The following is a 17962-nucleotide window of genomic DNA, read 5'->3' as shown; positions in this document are numbered from 1 at the left end:
CCTGCCGCAGGAGGAGGGTGAAGTGGGGGCATCACCCCAAAACCTCCGTGTGCTTCCGAGGCTCCGAACCCTGCGCTGGCTCTTCTCCCAGCTGGTTTAAACGCCACGGCTGAGGAACGCGGGGGCTGCGCGGGGAGGGAAGGGATTTTCTCGGTGCCACATCAAGAGCAGGGTTATCCGAACCTCCTGCTCTGCGTGGGTGGGGGCTGCGCTCCTCAGTGCTCCCAAACTGAGGGCTGCCCCGGAAAACCTCCTGATCTCCTCCCCGTTTGGGACCAGGCTCCCTCTGAGCCCCATCCCTGCATCCAGCCTTGTCCATCCCTCCTGCCTGGGGGAACCTGGTGCCTTTGGCAGCCCCCCTGTGCTCCCCCAAAAGAATTTATTTTCCCGTGTTAAAAGGGCTGGGGGGGTGATGGAGCCACTACCGCGGAGCAGGCTGGGGGTGCCGCCTGGAAGCAGCTGCTGCATCCTGGTGGTAATGAAAGCCATCGGGGAAACCAGCCCCCGAGCAGCAGCGGCAGCGTTTGGGAGCCAGATTTGACGAAGGGAAGTGACTCAACGTCTTGGAAGGAGTTGGGGGCGGCGGGGAGGGCGGCGGAGGACAGCGGGTGACCCAGGGTGGGGACAGCACGGCGGGGTGGCTGGCAGCCACCTGCCTCCCCTTGGGCTCCCCAGCCGGGGCCGGCATCACTCCGGAGCCCTCTGTGCTTCGTTAGCCATCGTCAGGGCGGCGTGCTCCCGGCCGGGTTGGGGGTGGGGGGACGGCACAGGAAAGGAGGCCCCTTGGGAAGCGGCTTGTTGCTTCCTCGTGCTGGGTCGCGGCAGGATCCGGGCCAGTGTTCCCAGCTCCCGGCGTCACACCCTCTCCCAGCTGTTGCTCGCCGAGCATCGTGCTGCCAAGAAAACCCCGGCGATGGATGCTGCCGCCACTCCTTCCCCCTCCCTTCGCCCTTAAAGCCGGCGGGGAGCGGCGCTGTGCCTGCGCCTGGTCCTGCCGTGCTGGGCTCGGCGGGGGGATGAGAGCCTGCTCGCTCCCCTTCAGCCTTCGGCACTGCTTCTTCCTCGCCGGGCACAGGGTGGCCCTGGCACCCCGACCTCATCCTCCCCAGCGTGGAGCAGCGGGAGAGCGTGGCACCGCATGAGGTACTCGGAAAGGTCACTGGAAGGCTCGAGGTGGGGATACTGGGGGGGACTGGGGTGTGTTGCTGCGGGAGAGGACAGGATGGGTCCTGCCGGCAGGGCGATGGGGCAGAGCCAGCCCGTGCAACCTGCCCCACGCAACCCAGGAACACATTTCTCATGTTTTTCAATTGATTTTGGGAGTAAACTGGATTTACTGCTGCCGCGGGGACACTGCTTCGCTCGGGTGCATTGGGGTGCAAAGGGTTTGCATCCCTCTGGGGACCTGCCGCGTGCCACAAATGACACACGCGTGGCATCGTCCCCATCGCTGCTGGCACCCAGCTCCCCATGGAGCTGCCGCCCCGTCCCGGGGATCCCCCAGGCACCTGGGAGCAGGACACCAGTGTGCCGGTCACGAGCCCCCCGGGCTGGCGCGTCCCTGCCTGATGCAGACGTCTGGCCTTTTTGCGTCTCTTCTCCTTTCTCCGGGTCGGACCCGCCGATCCGGGCACATCAGCAAGTTTCCTCCTGATTCAGCCACTGGGGATGTTGCAACGCTGCGTTGTGCAAAGGCGGGCATCGGCCCGGGCTCCAATTCCTCTTTCTCAGCTCCTGCGGGAGCTCGGCCACGTGTGAGGGAGGTTCATGCACCCACCTGCAGAGGACGTGGTGGTGGCCACAAGCTCCCCAAGGCATCGCTCCTCGCTGGGCAACACCCAGTGTCCCCCTGGTCACAGTTGGGTGCCAGTTTCCCGGTTGAGGTGCCGCCGGCTCTGGGGAAATTGGGATTTCTCCCTTGGGCACAACTCAAGCCAAGAGCCAGAAAACACGTGGGCGTTGGTGATGCTGAGCGGGTGGGGGCTCTGCACCTCTGCCACGCTCCCGGCACAGCGGCGAGGTGTGGGGTTTCGGTCCAGCCTGTATTTTTAGTGGGTATCTCCCTCTGGATGGGTTTCCCTGGCTCTGGGCAGAGGTTTGTGGCTGCCCGGGCTCAGCCCGTGCCGCATCGCCGAATGCACCGTGCACACCACAGGCAATCGCCACCTCCTCATGGGCACGGGGATGGGGACGGGCAGGTGCTCGGCTGCTGCCGCTCTGCTCCGCGTCCCAGTGCCAACCAGGACAGGTGGAGTCATCGCCAGGAACTCGCTGCGGGATCCCACCTCGGTGCGTGGGGTCCAGGACAAGCAGCTGGGAAGACGCAGGACCTGGCGAGCATGCCGGAGAGGGGGACACGCTCCCCTTGGTAGCCTGCGCCCTGGGGGCGGGTTTGGGTTACCCCTCTCCTGCGTGCGCCAGGCCAGGGGCATCCCGGGCAGTGGGGCAGGGATATGGATACCCTGGGGAGCAGGGATGTGGGGCAGCCCAGGTTGAAGATGCCCCATCCCGGATCGCAGGGGTCCTTCCCCTCGCCAAGACCAGCAAGACCACGGCTTTTTTTTTTGAGCTGGTGAGGGATTCCCAAACCCTGCCCGAGGGTTCCCGTGGGACTCCCCAGCCGGCTGCGGGCAGCGCGGGGGCCACGCTGGATGGGACACAGCACCGAGGGCAGCCGGCTGCCCCGTCCCCTCTCCGTGTCCAGCCGAACCGTGCAAGACAAGTGCCTCTACGTAAGGTCCCGCGTCCCCACATCCTGCTGCCGAGCATCGCTTCCCCCTTCCCGGGCGCTGCCCATCCCCGCTCCGAGCCCGGCAGCTCGTTTATGCCACCGGCTGCTGGTTTCTTGCGTTGTTTGGGTTTTTTTTTTTGTTTTTTTTTCTTGCCTCATCCTCCCAAAGCTCAGCAAATATCCGCGGCACCCTCCGCTCGGATGCCGAAGCGACGTAACCTCGGGGTCGTTTGCGTGCGAGCCCTAATGAGGTTATAGGAGAAGGAGAAGCAGCGGAGGTGTGTGATCCCGCCTCTGCGTGCCCCAAACGTATGGGAATTTACCCATCTCAGGTAAATACCTTTTTTTATACATATATGTATGTATTTATTTATATATATATATTTGGGGGGGAGGGTTTTGCTGCAGCTGGCTGAAAAAAAAATCACTGCTTTGCTCAAGGGATTTGCAGCTGGTTGAGGGTTTGGTTTTGGTTTTTTTTGTTGCTCCCCTGTTGTTATAAAGTGGTTTTTTGGGTTTGGGATGGCAGAGGATTGGGGGGGCGACGGTGACCTCCGGGGGTCCCAACGCGCAGTGCACTGCGCGTTGGGACCCCCGGAGGTCACCGTCGCCCCCCCGCATCCTCTGCCATCCTAAACCCCTATTTATTTATTTTTTTTCCCCAATTTTCCATAAAATCCCCACCTTTTTTTGGAGCTGGGCTTCGCAGCCTGCGCTGATGGGAACCTCCCCCCCGCCCCCCCCCCCCCAACCCAGCGGTGGCTTTGCGTGTGGGAAAAGCTGCGGGGAGGGGAGAGGAACCGGGGGTGAATTTATTGGGGGGTGGCGGCGGGGGGGGATTGTTTTTGCAACGTGGCACTGTCCCCTCGGTGGGAACGGGGAGAACAGGGGGGCTTTTCTTTGCCGCGCTGATCAGCATGCAGCTGGGAGCGCGGCGCGCAGCTGGAGGATGCTGCTGTTGATCCGGGGTGACTTTCCCACTTTTTTTTTTTTTTTTGGGGGGGCGGGGGGCTGACTTCTGCCAGCCCTGACCTTCCCCCTGCACGGTCACGTCCGTCCCTCCGGCAGCAGGAGGGACAGATCAGTTAGTTTCCTTTTTTTTTTTTTTTTTTTTAATTTTTTTTTGCTTGGTTTCCTTCCTCTTTGTACCCTCGAAATTCCGAGCAGTTGGGAGCAGCCCCCGCAGGTGGCACGCGAGCTGCCGCCTTTCGCCCTCTATACGGTGTCCCCAAGGCGTGTGGCTGGCTTCGTCCCCAAGAAGCCATCATAAAGCCTTGGGCCGTGGTTAGGGACACCCTCGCTGGGCTGAGGCAGGTCCTGGAGCCCTCAAGATGCGAATCCCCTGGGATCGCAGTGTTCCATGCCCTATCCCTCCCGCCGGGGCTGGTGGGATGCAGCGGGGAGGATGCTCAGAAAAAGGGAGTTTTATCGGCCTTTTTATTGCCTGCAAAGTGCCGGGAAAGCCTGGGATTAATAACAAACTCTATATATCAGGGAAAAACAAAAATAAACAACCAAGAGAGAAGAGAAGATGAAAGTACTTTTATTATCTCAGAAGCAGCTCAAGTCATTTTAAGCAGCACAGAAACACAAACTGCCCTTTTTAAAGAAAATCTTTGCCTGGGTAGGTACGAACGCCCAAGATTTTCCCGTTTGATGCTCAGCCCTCCACAAGAACAGAGAGGCCGGGAGCGAAGGGCTGGGCCAGGCTCTTGCTGACGGGGCGGCTCTTAACAACCCGGGCGCCTTCTGCCAGGGAAGGGCAGGTTCCCTTGCCAGGCTCCCGCAGGAGTTTTGCCCTGGGAAAAGCCTTGAGTTTGGAGGTTAAAGACCAGTTTCCGGCTGGATTGGGGTGCGGTCTCCGTCGGTGTGTCCCCACGCTGTGGCCGGGGGCAGGTCGTGGAGACCCGTCCCGTCCAGACCTGTCCCGACCCGCGCAGCCTGGCTGGCTCTGCCCAGAAAAACACTGACTCACGCTGTTATTCCGTCCCACCCTGGGCACAGTTGGCTTTTTTTAAGGCTGCCTTTTCCAGCTATTCCTTTTTTTTTTTTTTTTTTTTTTTTTTTTTCCTCCCTGTTCACACGGGAGGGGGATGAAGCCTTGGCTGTGGGGAGCAGCCGGGGGTGCCGAGGGCTGCCGGGCGCGAGGGTCCCGGCGGAGCGAGGAGGCGAGGACCGCTCCGTGGCGGGGATGCGTGCCGGGGATGCAGGTAGGGCTCGGGCTTCCCTGCCGTCCTGCAGCAGCCGTGGGGCAGAGCTCGGTGCCTCAGTTTCCCGTGGGGACTGGCTTTGCCCATTCTCTCTGCTTTGGGGGTCCCGTGCCGTCGGTGACTTGGTGGGGCTGCCAGCCCGAATCCTCGCTGGCAGGAATCCCTGTGCTCGGCGTCGGGCTGTTGTGGATGCTCAGCACGCTGCTGCCTCTCCCGTGGCATCCAGCGTCCCTGTCTCCTTCCCGGTCCCCTCTCAGCCTCAGAGGGTTCGGGGACGGGTGGCAGGGCTGGGACAGTGACCAGGGAACAGCTTTTGGGCAGGCTGGGGCTCGGGGTTTTGCAGTGGCGTGGTCTGAGCTCCCTTTCGATGGCCATGTGGCTGGTGGCCAATTTACAGCGAGGGCTGGGGCTCCATCCCCAGGCATCCTTGTGGGGACCGGGATGCAGCATCTTTCCCTGTGGCAGCTGTTGCCATGGCAATTGCTGGCTCAAATAAGGGTGAACTGGAGCTGGGTACCCAGAGCTGCTTTCCCACTCCTTTTGTTTTCTTGCTCCCCCCGCCAAGCACTGGCAATTCCCTGCATGGGACTGGGAGCTGCTGCTGCTGGATGCTGGATCCTGGTGGAGATGTATCTCCCATGTAACCACGAGCTGGAAAAATGTGGGTGCCAGTGGGATGGATGGGGTGGCCTCAGATGCCAGCTCAGGATGGGGCAAGCATCCATCTTTCCCTAGGGCATAGTCTCGCTGACAGCAATGGGAGCTCGCTGAGCTCAGGATCCAGTCTGTGGGATGGGACTCGAGCTCAACCAGAGCAACAAGCCCCCACGGGACTGGGACCAGTGTCTGCCATGGGTGGGGAGTCCAGGGCTGTGGCAGGGCTCAGAGCGGACCGCTGGCAGCAGGTCCAGGGGGCTGTCGAGATGCTGCTTTGCCCCGTGCCCTTCCCAAAGCTCCTCAGATGTGCGACCACGTCTTTTCCCCCGAACATCTGCCTGCAATCCCCATCTCTCCCGGCGCGGGGCTGTGCCGGGGCTGCGTGGGCAGCCAGGCTGTGCTCCCCCAACGCGTGCCGCAGGAAGCGGCTTCGGGTTTGGGGTGTGCTGGGACCTGGGAAACCACTGCTGGGACGGAGGAGGATGGGGGATGCTCAAATGAGAAAAAGGCAGAGCAGCTGCCCGGGGGCGGCAGCAGCCGTGCCGGCGGGGGTGCAGGCAGGGCTGCAGGCAGAGCTGCAGGCAGGGCTGCAGGCAGAGGTGCAGGCAGGGGTGCAGCTCACGGGGGCTGACAGAGGCAAGCAGAGCCCACCCTGGTCAACCGTTTGCTTGCCGAGGAGGGGGTCTATGTGTCCTGTCCCTCAGTGTCACTTGCATCTTTAGCATCTGTGGGTGCTGTGGGGGAACAAGCACCAACCCACGGGCACCCCCAGTTTCCCCAGTGCCAGCGGAGTGCTTGTAGGAATCCCCCCCGCAGGCACATACCGGCCCCACCCCGCTTCTGTAGCATCGTGTGGGTAAAAGCGTGATGAGCTTTGACAGCACAGGCAGGATCTTGCATGCTCAAAAGCTGGTCTGCTTATTTTATTTGATTTTATTTGATTTCTATTTGATTTCCACCCACCCACCCCCCCCCAACCTGTATCAGTACCTCCAGTAAAAGCGTTGCCCTCAGGCGTCGGGGGAGGCGGAAGGCAGCGCTGGCAGCCTGCCTGTCTCTGTAAATGCCTGGTGCGGGCAGCTGAGAGCGCGGGCAGCATCCGTGCCCGAGTGGTACCCGCTGCCCGGGGCGGGTCTGAGCATCCCCTGTCCTCCCTGGGCACGGCCGCATCAGCGGATCCGGCTGACATCCCCCTGTTTCCCCGTAACCCCGGTCACATCCGTCCTCCGCCCGTCTGGCCTGGCCGTGGAAAAGCTTTCGCCCAGAAAAGCTGGGTTTGAACATTTTCTGCTGTTCTCTCCATTTCCTGTTGCCTTCCCAAGAACAACATCCCTGACCTCATCCTCCCCCGGTGCGCGCTGGGATGCTGCCGATGTGCGAGCCGCCCGTCGGGAATCCCACCCCGGCGCCCACGGGCCGGACTCAGCCTTCCCCGGGTACCAAGACAAATACAGCTGTGGGATGACGGGGCTGCCGGCGGCTGGCGGGGCTCAAAGGCTATTTTGGGTAGATCCTGTGCTCATTTTTGTTGAGGTAGGAGGACAGAGATGAATAGACCGAATGGGGAGCAAAGTGGTTTTGGCTCGAGCCGGGTATTTTCAATCCAGAGAGAAGCATTGAAACACGCTTATGATTGTGTGGCGCTTTTTTTCTCCAAACTTTGGGGTTTGGTTTTCTTGGCGGTGAGAAACGGGGAGGTTTCACGCAGCTGCCCCTCAGGCTGTCCATTTTTGGGAGAGTTTTGGGAAGGCAGGTGGGAATTCCTGGATGATTTCCCAGCTCCTGGTGCCCAGAGCCGTCCCAGGAGGTTCACGGTGGGTTCGGCAGCTGCCTGTCCCCTGTCTTGGGCTTTGTGGTAGCTCTGCAGGAGCCCTGGAAACCAACCCATCATCTGCCAAACCCCACGGGGAAACAGAGCCCTGATGCTCCTCCTGCTCTCCGGCCACCCTTGCCCCGAGCGGGGACCGGGACCACCCCCTGCCCAACCTCCAGAAGTCGGGAGGGGGGGGCAGTTCTTTTCTATCGCCTGCCTTTTCTGTCTGCCTTGAGAAGGGAAAATGTTTCAAAAAAAAAAAAAAAGAAAAAAAGAAAGGGGGGGAGTGCAAAATAAACAGACAATTCAAATAAATAATCCATTAAATACAGCTCCGAAATGTCAAGCTGAATGTCATCACGCTCGCTGGGCTCGGCAATTAAAAAATAATAATAAAGAGGAGATTTTTACGTTAAAAATATACAGGTGGGCGCAGTTGGAAGGGGAGCCTGTAAAGCTGCAGGGATCCCTCTTGCCCGCCCCGGGGTGACGGGCGCTGCGGCGATACGGGGTCTGGCTGACCTCGTGGTGGTGGGCTGTCCCCGGGGGTCCCTCGCTCACCCCACGGGTGACACCAGCGTGGGAACGGCAGACGGGTGGTGTTTCTTGGTTGGTTTTTTTTTTTTCGCCAATGGCAGAGCGAGTCCCAGGAGCCTTGGGGCTCTCTGGCTGAGGGGGATGGGATGGGATGGGATGGGATGGGTTGGGATGTAGATGGGGCTCTCGGCTCCCCCACCTCTCTGCGGCTTTGCCTTTGGGAAGGTGATGACAGGAAAACCGCTGGTCCGTGAAGGCAGCGGTCAGGACGGCTCATTACCCAGGAACATTAACCGTCAGCGCTCGAAGAGCCAGTTCTGCTGATACTGTTACTTCCACCGGATCATCAACTTCAATTCATCCTTTCGGCGATCAAGGTTTTGCCGGGGCAAGGCCTCCTTCCAGCTCAAACTAATTCACGAGCTTTGTGCTGAAACCTTATTTATTCTGGCTGCTTGTCGTCTCCTGGAGCTCGGCAAGGCGGGGAGGTGACGGGGCTGTGATTTAAGCCCCCGGCCGGGGACTTTGCAGCGATGGGAGCAGCAGCAATCGCAGGAAGGAACAGGAGGAAAAGCCCGGGGAGAAACAATAGGTTAGAGCACAAACACCACGGGGGATTTCAAAGCAGGGCTGGGGGGGAGGGTGATGCTCTGGGGGGGCCTTTGAGCTGAAACTCCCTGAAAACAGGAGGGTCCAGCCTGGATGGGCAGAGCCACGTCCTTCCTGCAAGGACAAGGTCGGATGCAATGTCCCGTGCTGGGGTTCGTACGGATCTCGCCCCTCTTGCCATGGCTCTCTCCGGCACGCTTGGGCTTTGCTAATTGCCTCTGGTGGCTCTTGGCTTTAAACCCAGCGTGACCGTTCACGGGGGAGTGGTTGAACCTATTTAACGCAGGGCTCTAAATGGACGGTGGAGACCGGCTTCCGATTACGGCAAACGACGCTGTTAGTTATCGCAATTAACATTTTAAAACATGCAGGGCACCGATTTAATCAGAGAAATAACCGTAGGAGAGTCCAGACACCTCACGCATATCTATGTCTTTATTTATAATAACATTGCCGTGGGCTCGATGGCAGGGTTCTTTGTGTGTACCTGCTGATGCTGGCTCGTGTTGGATGCTTGTACCGAGTGTATGGTACAGGATTTCTTACCGGGTTACCCCAAAAGCTGATGGGACCACGGCAAGACCCTGACTTTATCAGCATCGTGACGGGGGGCCCCCAGGCCAGCACAGCCCCCCTGGGGCGTGGGGCAGCACCAGCCTCCCGGTGAGGCTGCACAGGGTTAAATCCTGTCGGCGGCTGAGTCTCCGTTTCCTCCCTGAACCCCACATCCGAGGGCGAATGGCCTTTGTTTGATCTCAGCTTTAATATTTACAGCTCCATCCCGTCCCTAGATCTGCGCAGAGGGAGCTGCCGTTGTGCCCCGGGACGCTGAACCGCCGCCTCTCCCCGCGTCCTGCCGGGCGTCCGGCCGCACCGGGAGCACGGCGCCGCCCGGGAGAGGAGAGGTGAGAGGCTGCAACGCCCGTTTCACCGGGGCTGGCATCAGTGGGGCGCCTGGTCCGCCGCCTGACGGATTTTCAGCCCGACTTGCTGGGTGCTCGGGAGAAAAAAAAAAAGAGGTGAGCCGTAATGTTTTGCAGATTGGAAGGCCTCAAAAGCTGTTAATGAGCTGTTAATAAGCATCATCCTAGTTTTCCCCCTGGAAGTAGGCGGATAACAGACATTTTTCACAGGATGAGGCTACAGCCACATCCTGGTGGAGTCGAGGGACTGAATCATGTCCTGTGGTTCAGGGAGATGATGTCTCTTGGTCGGGGGCTGGAAACCTGATAAGGAGCTGGTGGCCTCTGGGGACAGTGACAGGGTCCCCACGGGATCCCCCATACCCGCGTGCTTCATCCCCTCTCTCCACGGCCCCTCGTGGCCACAGGGGTTGGGGGGCCGGTGTCCTTCCTGCGGGCTGTGCTCCCTGTGATTAATACCATGTGTTTGCTCAGTAGAGACACGCAGAGAAACACCACCAGCTGGAGAGCCCGGGACTGACCAGGCTGTAGTTTGTTCACAGATAATGGCACTTTCCAATTTGTCCAATTACTTGGATGATATGGATAACTACAGTGACTACCCAGATTACACCTATGAGGAGACCGGCAGCATGTGGACAGACCCGTCCCACGACCCGAAGGACGTTGCGAGGATCCTCTCCGTCGTCATCTACACTGTGTCCTGCGTGTTGGGCATCCTGGGGAATGGCCTCGTCATTGCAATCATAACCCTGAAGATGAAGAAGTCGGTCAATGCCATCTGGTTCCTCAACCTGGCCGTTGCCGACTTCCTCTTCAACATCTTCCTGCCCATAAACATTGCTTACACGGCCATGCGGTACAACTGGATCTTTGGGACAGTCATGTGCAAGTTGAACTCTTTCCTCCTGATCCTCAACATGTACACCAGTGTCCTTCTGCTCACCACCATCAGCTTTGATCGCTATGTGTCAGTGGTTTTTCCTGTCTGGTCTCAAAACCATCGGTCGACCAACCTAGCATATTTAGTTTGCTTGATTATCTGGACCATCGGCATCATTATGAGCTGCCCATCTCTTGTCTTCCGAGACACGGCACAAGCCCGCAACTCTGTGATTTGTTTTAGCAACTTTTCCCTCTCCAGGAATAAGTCTTATCAAGCCCTGGCACTAATGAGGCACCGAACAGTGAACATCACCAGGTTCCTCGCTGGGTACGTCCTTCCCATAACCATCATCACTTTCTGCTACATTGCCATCGTCTTCAACTTGCGTCGAAACCGCCTTGCCAAGTCCAAAAAGCCCTTCAAGATCATTGTCAGCATTATAGTCACCTTTTTCCTTTGCTGGAGTCCCTACCACCTTCTGAACCTCCTGGAAACAAAGCCCGACATGATCCCACGCTCTGTGTTTGAGATCAGCATCCCCATAACCACAGCGCTCGCTGCCTCCAACAGCTGCATGAACCCCGTCCTCTACGTCTTCATGGGCCAGGACTTTAAGAAGTTTAAGGTGACCATCCTTTCCAGATTGGTGAACGCCCTCAGTGAGGAGACGGGCCACTCCAGCATAGTTCACAGGAGCTTCTCCAAGATGTCTTCAATGACTGAGAAGGAGACGACAGTCCTCTAAACTCAACCTGGATGCCTGCAGGAGGGCCATAGTCCTCCACTGTTGCCCATGCCCACTGCTGTGATGGTGGCAACCCTTGCAGTGCCCCTTGGTTTGGGACAAGCATGGTCCAACGCTGTCCTATAGCATATTCTTTGACTGGTCTTGCTGGCTGGGGGCTGGCAGGTGTTGGAGACCACCGCTCTGTGCCTGTGGAGAAGATACAACTGCCCTTAATCTGTCTTTATGATTGCCAAGATGGTTGCACCAAACTATTTAAGAAAACATTTCAGGGCATTCCTGTCCAATCTATGCATTGCCTGGCCTGGCAAGGCCCTTCCTGCTGTTTCCAGAGACATCTTTATGGGGAGACTGGGCAGAGGACTCGTCTGGGAAGGCACCTCCACTGCCAGGCTCCCGAGATGGGTGGCTGGGTGGGCACTCATCGTGGAAGATACCTGCTACAGCAAAACTGGTGACACTCTTCCTATGTCCTATGTATGCATATAGTACTCATGTTAAAGTCCTAAAGTATATTGGTACTAGCACAATATGTTCTTAACTGTTTTGTGAGCACTTTGCACCCAGAGAGGCCCTGGCAAGTGTCTTCATAAGAGGGGTGTGAATAGCCCAGCCTTGATGAACTGGGAAATCTTGCATGTCTTCTAAGTGATCCAGACCCAGGGCCACCTGCCGGAGTGGGGAATTGGGCTCGCGCACAAGGTCGCTGACATGGAAAACTGGGCGAAGGAAAAAAAAGAGGGAAAAATTCATTTGAGGCATCTTTTGAACAAGCCCTGCTTTGATGGGCGTTTCACACGGTACATTTTGGAGATCGGTTTGATGCTTGGGACCGTGAGTACCGGAGGGTCCTTGCAAAGTGCCCGGGTGGCACCAGGGAGCAGGTCCATGGGCTGGAGGGTACAGTCCTGGGGGAGGGCCTGCTGTGCCCTCCTGGATCCAGGTGGACCCAGAGACTGGCTACACTGATGGCTGCTCCCTGGTGTGGTCAGTCGGTCCTATGGGAAGATTTTCCCTCTTCCTGACCAGCAAGCCCATCGCCCGTGGGAGACTCTGCTGCCGCACACAAATCTCTGAGGTGAAGGATGGGGCGAGCCACCATCTCTGTCCAATTTCATGCACAGTTAATTTGGGAGATCCGTCACCAATTGGGCTTCTTGACTGTGACGCCGGTGTCACACTTATTTATGTGTTGGTTTGTCCGTGTCACCCACAGCCTCTCGCTCCCAGGGAAGTGAGGAATGACCGAGTCCTCCACCTGCGCCGGGTGCCGGAGCAGAGCCGATCCCTGGAGCTGGGTTTGGGCGGTCCCCAGTGGCACCAGGGACATTTCAGGGGGTCCCTGGGGACCTCAGCCCATGCGATGCTGGGGGGAGCTTCATGCAGGGGCCAGCACACTGTGAACTGAGAGTCTGCTCACAGGTGCCCACAAAGGCTGAGATATTTATTTATAGCTTTTTTAAAAAAATAAAAGATGGTGAAAAAAAGTGAAGAGGCAGCTCCTAGGAAAAGGTACGGAGCTATTTACAGGCTCGCAACAGCAGATCCTGCCAGACACAGATATAAACCGAATCACAAAGCCCCGGTAATTGAGCCGCAGCCCTGAGCTGCGGGAATGCCGTGGATAATAGCGGACGCTGTGGCGGGAGCTGGATTTCAGGCGGATTATCGGGCGTCCCCTCCACCCCCAGCACTGCCTCGCGGATCCACCTTGATCTGCATAACCTCGTTAGCGTCGGCATGATGGGGAGAGAGGGGGAGCACCCCGCGAAGCTGTCGGGGTGCTCCTCTCCCATCACACAGGTGCAGAGGGACGTTGTAGCATCCCTGCCCGCAGCATCCCTGCCCAGCCCTGCCAGCCCCCGGTGCTGCCCGCATCGCCCCTGGGATGAGGCTGCCGATGGATCCGGTGGGTTTGGCTGCAGTTTTCGTGCTGCCGGATGGTGTTTGCTGGGGCGTTTTTGTCCCCCACACCGGGGCATGGAGGTGCCCGTCCTCACCAGTGTTGCGGGGGATGCTGCAGATCCGGTCTGCTAAAAGTGGGGCGCAGAGGGGTGGGGGATTTATCCTGAAAATAAAGGCTGTCCAGCCTGAGGGGCACGCAGCGGCGGGATGGGGATTATAAGGCAAATTAATGGCAGATTGGTGACTGCCACCTGTTGGGTGCTGCTCTCAATAACACGGGGCAGCTGCAGGGCACCCGGCACCCAGCAGCAGGCATCCCCCCCGGGGGCTGGGAACCGGCAGGCTGAGCAGTGCCAGATGCTTCCCCGGGGAGCGATGCCCCGTCCCTGGGCCGCACGACAAGCCATGGCTGCTCCCAGTGCCGAGCCACCTTCCGGGACCGTCCGTGTGGGGTTTTTCCCCCAAAACCTGTGCACGGTCCGTAGCCTTGGAAGATGCTGTGAGCGAGGAGGCTGCAGGGGAGGAGGCTGCAGGGGAGGAAGGCTTTGGTGGCTCCCCTCGCTCACGTTACACTTATTTAATTACCTGCTGAGAGATCGCAGGTCTCCTATTAGTCGGACAGGACAGACGGGACGCACAGGGCAGATGGAGAGAGGAGGGAGGGGGACACACAGAGGAGGAGCCCAGGACCCGCTTAGGGGACAGGGGGGACAGGGAGCACCCTGGAGCCAGCAGTCTGATGCTTTTTGGGCTCGGGGTTCGGGGCAGCCGAAGAGCTGGGGCAGGAACAGCCAATGCATCTGGGCTCGCTTTTCCCTGCACCAGGATGGGTTTGGGGGCAGCGTGGGACGGGGGGGAGCTGGGCAGCCCTTATCCCCCCAGGACCTAGTGCCATTGCCCCTCGCTCCGGCAATGTGATGCTCCCAGGCCGCGCTGGAGTGGGGATGCTCCTCGCTAATTTTCCTGGCTGGATTTTGCAAGCCCGTCTATTATTAAGCCGCAAACGGCTTTCCAAAAAAAAAAAAAAAAAAAAAGCTATGACTTGGTACATAACCTTGGGTTAAATCATCATTATAATGACAGCTCGGGAAACCTAATATTTGAGTTCATCTTTGTAGCTGTGTTTGCCTATTTAATAAAAATACCTGTTTTACATACAAATACCCCCGGTACACGCTCAAGCTGGTCGCACGGAGAGGGAAGAATCCCAGGGCTTTTCAATAAGCGGCCGCTTCCTAGTGTGGATTCCTGATCCCTGGCACTGAATTTCGGATGGCGGGAAAGAAGCAGCCGGGAGCAGGGGGGCACGGGAACGCGGGGCTGGGGGTTTACGGCCAGCAGCCAGCGTCTTCCAAAGATGCTCTCCGTGGATTTCCCCTTTTCGTTTGTCCCTGAAGAGGCCAAACGGCTCTTTAGGAGAGGGGAAAAAAAGCATCTGTGCAAAAAAGGCAGCTGAAAAGGCATCTTTTCCCCCGTGCCCGCATGCGGCGCTGAGCCCGGGGGTGGGGGCTGGTGTCTGCTCCCCCCTCCCCTGCTTCATTACTCTGTGCACGGAGCCACCACCAGCCTCTTCCCCCCGCCTCCGGCTTCATGTCATCCTGGCGTGTTCTCTGTCAGATAAAATCTGGCAAATGCTCCGTTATCCTGCTTTGAGAGAGGAATTATTAATGCCAGCGCCGAGCTGGGTCTCTGCCGGGGACCTGCCCCCCCCTTGCCCGGCGGAGGATGGTCCCCCATCACCTCCTGCACCCCAGCAGCCCCCACGAGCTGGTTTGGGGGGACGGGGCAGCGGGGAGGGGGCCGGCTCCTGCACCCCAGCGGGCTCTGCCTCCCCACAACCCCAACATCCACCCGGACACCCCGGGACAAGCAGCGTGGTGCTGCTCCGTCCCCTCCCGCTGCTGGCTCCCCCCATCCCGGCAGGGTTTGGGATAAGGATGGGGAAAAGAAGGAAAAAAAAAACAAAAAAAAACAAATCAAGTTTTGCCCACTGGGCCCTGTAACCCGCCAGGCATCGGATGAGCCTCCCCGGGGAATATCGGTGACTTTGTTCCCATGTCGCCCATGGAGGCAGGCAGCAAACAGATCAAACAGAGAGCATTAAAAATGCATATATACAAAACAGACACAGGGTAGAAATACTCAGAATAAAACTCCAGCAGAACCTCTCGGTGCGCGGGAGCCTCCCCAGGCGGATTTTTCTTTCCCTTTCGGCAGCGTGGCAAAGAAATGCAGCTCAGTATTGCCCCAATTCCTCTGCTACTGCCTAAATTGCATCCCCCGGCACCTCATAGAGCAGGCAAAGATACAGCCTTTCAGCTCTTCTTTTTTTTTTTTTTGTTTTTTTGCAGTGCCAGGGATTTTGTTCGTCCAGGGGAGGGAAGCTCGCCCCGCCGTGGTGGCTGCAACCCCCAGTGGTGACGGGAAGGTCCAAATATATTAAATTGTGGGTTCCTGGAGGCGTCCCGGTGACCCCGGTCCATCCCACTCCTGCGGGGATGTGATAGACTGGCCGCTCGGCTGGGAGACGTCCTTAGCTATGAATTAACACCGTCCTCTTGATTAATGCCGGCAGGAGGCTAATGACATCGCGGCCGATTCAAGGGCACTGTGCAAAAAATGTAATTAGCGTCCGGGGAAGGGGCTCGGTGGGAGCCGCAGCAGCGGGAGGGGGTGGCAGCTGCCCAGCGGGGGTCTGCAGCTCCTTTTGGGGCAAAAGCGGGTGAAATCGGTAATGGGGAGTGCACCTGGGTTTAGCACCTGAGAGTCAAGGGGTGAACGGGATCCAGAGCCACCCCCCCCCCAATTAAGACCTGCAATTGAGGGTGGTGTGGGGATTGTGATTTTTGTGGTGGGGATGGCTGGGAGAAAAGAGCAGGAGGGACAGTTGGGACACTGACTGACCTCCCCCCAGCACAAGACCCCCATGCTGAGCCCTGGGACCCTGACCCCCAGCCCAGGACCCGCATTCCCATCCCTAGGACTCTGGCCCCCATTCCTAGGACCCCGACCCCAGCCCAGGACCCACATCCCCATCCCTAGGACTCTAGCCCCCATCCCTAGGACCCCGACCCCAGCCCAGGACCCCCCTGTCAAGCCCTGGGACCCCGTCCCCCAGCCCAGGACTCCCACTCCCAGCCCAGGACCCCATTCCCCAACCCCAGGACCCCATTCCCCAGCCGCAGCCATCCCATCTCCCACAGGCCCATGTGCCCCATGTGCTGTGGGGCTCGGCACCTCCGGATCCCGGTGATGGTGCCGCAGTGCTGGGAGCCTGCGGCAGGACCAGTCCTCGCCCCGCACATCCTCTTGACGTGCCAAAGCCACTTTGTGCCTCTCCATGTCCCCTCCCCGCTGCCGCCTCCCCCCGTATCTTTGGGGCTGGGTCTCATTTCACACGCGCGGCTGGGAAATTACTCCGGAATATTCCAAAATCATTTCTGTGGAACGCATAACCCTCCTTAATGACTGTTCTTTCTCAATTAGCTGTCACGGCCCTGAAATAAAGCTGTGCTTTCCTTCTCCGATAAATCACGCCCTTTATTTACAATTGGAATTAAGAAAAAAAGGAAAAAAAAAAAGATTAAACATGTTCCCCTTTCTCTTTCCTTGATGCCAGGCGGGTTGGAGCCATGTTTAAATTATCTCTGCTGCATTCAGGCAGATTGTCAACAGTAAATTTTACGGAAAATAGTAAAACCGATAAATAAACATGCTTCTTTTGTAGGGGATGAATATTACTGCTGCTCAGATTTATAACTCGCATCTCCCCCACATTATAGAGCTTTTGTGAAAGTGCTGTTGCGGCTTCTGCATTATGCTGTTGGGGCGGGTTATTTCCCTCTCATTTAAACAGCAGTATGAACTTCGTATGGGATTTAATTTGTGAGGAAGGGGAGCCCCTTCCCTCCGACCTGCTCTGAGCCCCCACAACATCATTTGCATCAGCCCAGAATCCTCTGAATTCGCCCCAGAGGGGCATTCGCTGCCTTGGCCAGGGAAGGGAGCCCGGGCCTGAGCTGCTCTCCGGCATCGTCTCCTCCAGCATCATCTCCTCCATCGCAGGGACCGGCCTGCCGATTGCAAAACCCACACGGAATTGGGGGAAATGCAGGGAGTTTTGGTGCAGACGTCGTTGCTAAGGCAACGGCTGAGGAACCCATCCAGCCCGGGAGGGAGGATGCTGCAGCCTCCACCAGCGCAGGACCGGGGAGGCAGGAAAACGCTCCCAGGGATGAGAGATTGCAGGAAAAAAAAAGATGATTTTTTTTTTTTTTTTAAAAGCAGGAAGCTGGGGGGGTAGGTGGTCAAGGTAACCCCCCCCCCCCCCCCCAGTGGCCCCCAGGCCATGCGAGCCGGCTGGTCCTGCCCAGGGATGCTCTGGGCTCGCCAAGGCTGAATCAAGCGGAAAGATTCGCTGCTTTTAAAAAAATCATCATGGAAACGCTGAGGGTTGCCTCCCCTGCCTGCACATTCAGGTGCTCGCCAACGAGCCGGGCTACAATGGCGCGATGGAGGAAGCCCAGCAGGGCGGCTATTACATGTCAAGAGCTTTGCACATGAAAACGATGCAGAAAGGATGGCTGGCGTCTCTTTCCGGGGGGAATATAACTTTTATTATTACATGCCAGCCCCATGTGGTAAAAAAAATAAACAGCCCGGCATTTAATAAATAAAAATAAAATAAACCATAAACCTTTGGCTTCTGCTCGTGGGGAGAGCAGAAGGGCCATCGCTGCTCCTGCGTTAGCCGGGATGGAGGCGAAGGCACGGACCTTCGTAAGCCGGGGGTGCGTGTGGGCAGCCACATGCGCTGCACACACTTACTTACGGGGAGGTAATGACTAAAAAACAAAAAAAACCAACCAACCAACAAAAAAAAACCCCAACAAACAATTGCAGTGAAATAAAGGCATTAAACTTCAGTGATCCTTAAAGCCACAGCG

General features: G+C 58.0%; 1 protein-coding gene across 13 annotated transcripts; it reads left to right on the top strand.

Annotated features, from left to right (window-relative positions):
* Window positions 1-584: 584 nt before the first annotated feature.
* CMKLR1 (chemerin chemokine-like receptor 1) lies at window positions 585-14168 on the top strand. 13 transcript variants are annotated; one of them, XM_074605944.1, is made up of 3 exons: window positions 585-1143; window positions 9332-9576; window positions 10023-14168. In XM_074605944.1, exon 3 carries the CDS (start codon window positions 10026-10028, stop codon window positions 11109-11111), a length of 1086 nt encoding a protein of 361 aa, XP_074462045.1. In that variant the 5' UTR covers window positions 585-1143; window positions 9332-9576; window positions 10023-10025; the 3' UTR covers window positions 11112-14168. The 13 variants fall into 13 exon arrangements, with proteins under 13 accessions (XP_074462045.1, XP_074462048.1, XP_074462055.1 ...); XM_074605947.1 differs by having other exon boundaries at window positions 600-1143; window positions 9955-14168; XM_074605954.1 differs by having other exon boundaries at window positions 616-1143; window positions 9349-9576; window positions 9955-14168.
* The last annotated feature ends 3794 nt before the right edge of the window (window positions 14169-17962 follow it).

This window comes from Larus michahellis, chromosome 13, assembly GCF_964199755.1.
Source record: "Larus michahellis chromosome 13, bLarMic1.1, whole genome shotgun sequence".
Lineage (NCBI taxonomy): Eukaryota > Metazoa > Chordata > Aves > Charadriiformes > Laridae > Larus > Larus michahellis.
Note: the sequence above shows the minus strand (reverse complement) of the source record. Positions and strands in the feature narration are given on the sequence as shown.

Coding starts and splice junctions, on each gene's coding strand:
- CMKLR1 (XM_074605944.1), top strand. CDS start 10,026: ATGGCACTTTCCAATTTGTCCAATTACTTGGATGATATGGATAACTAC.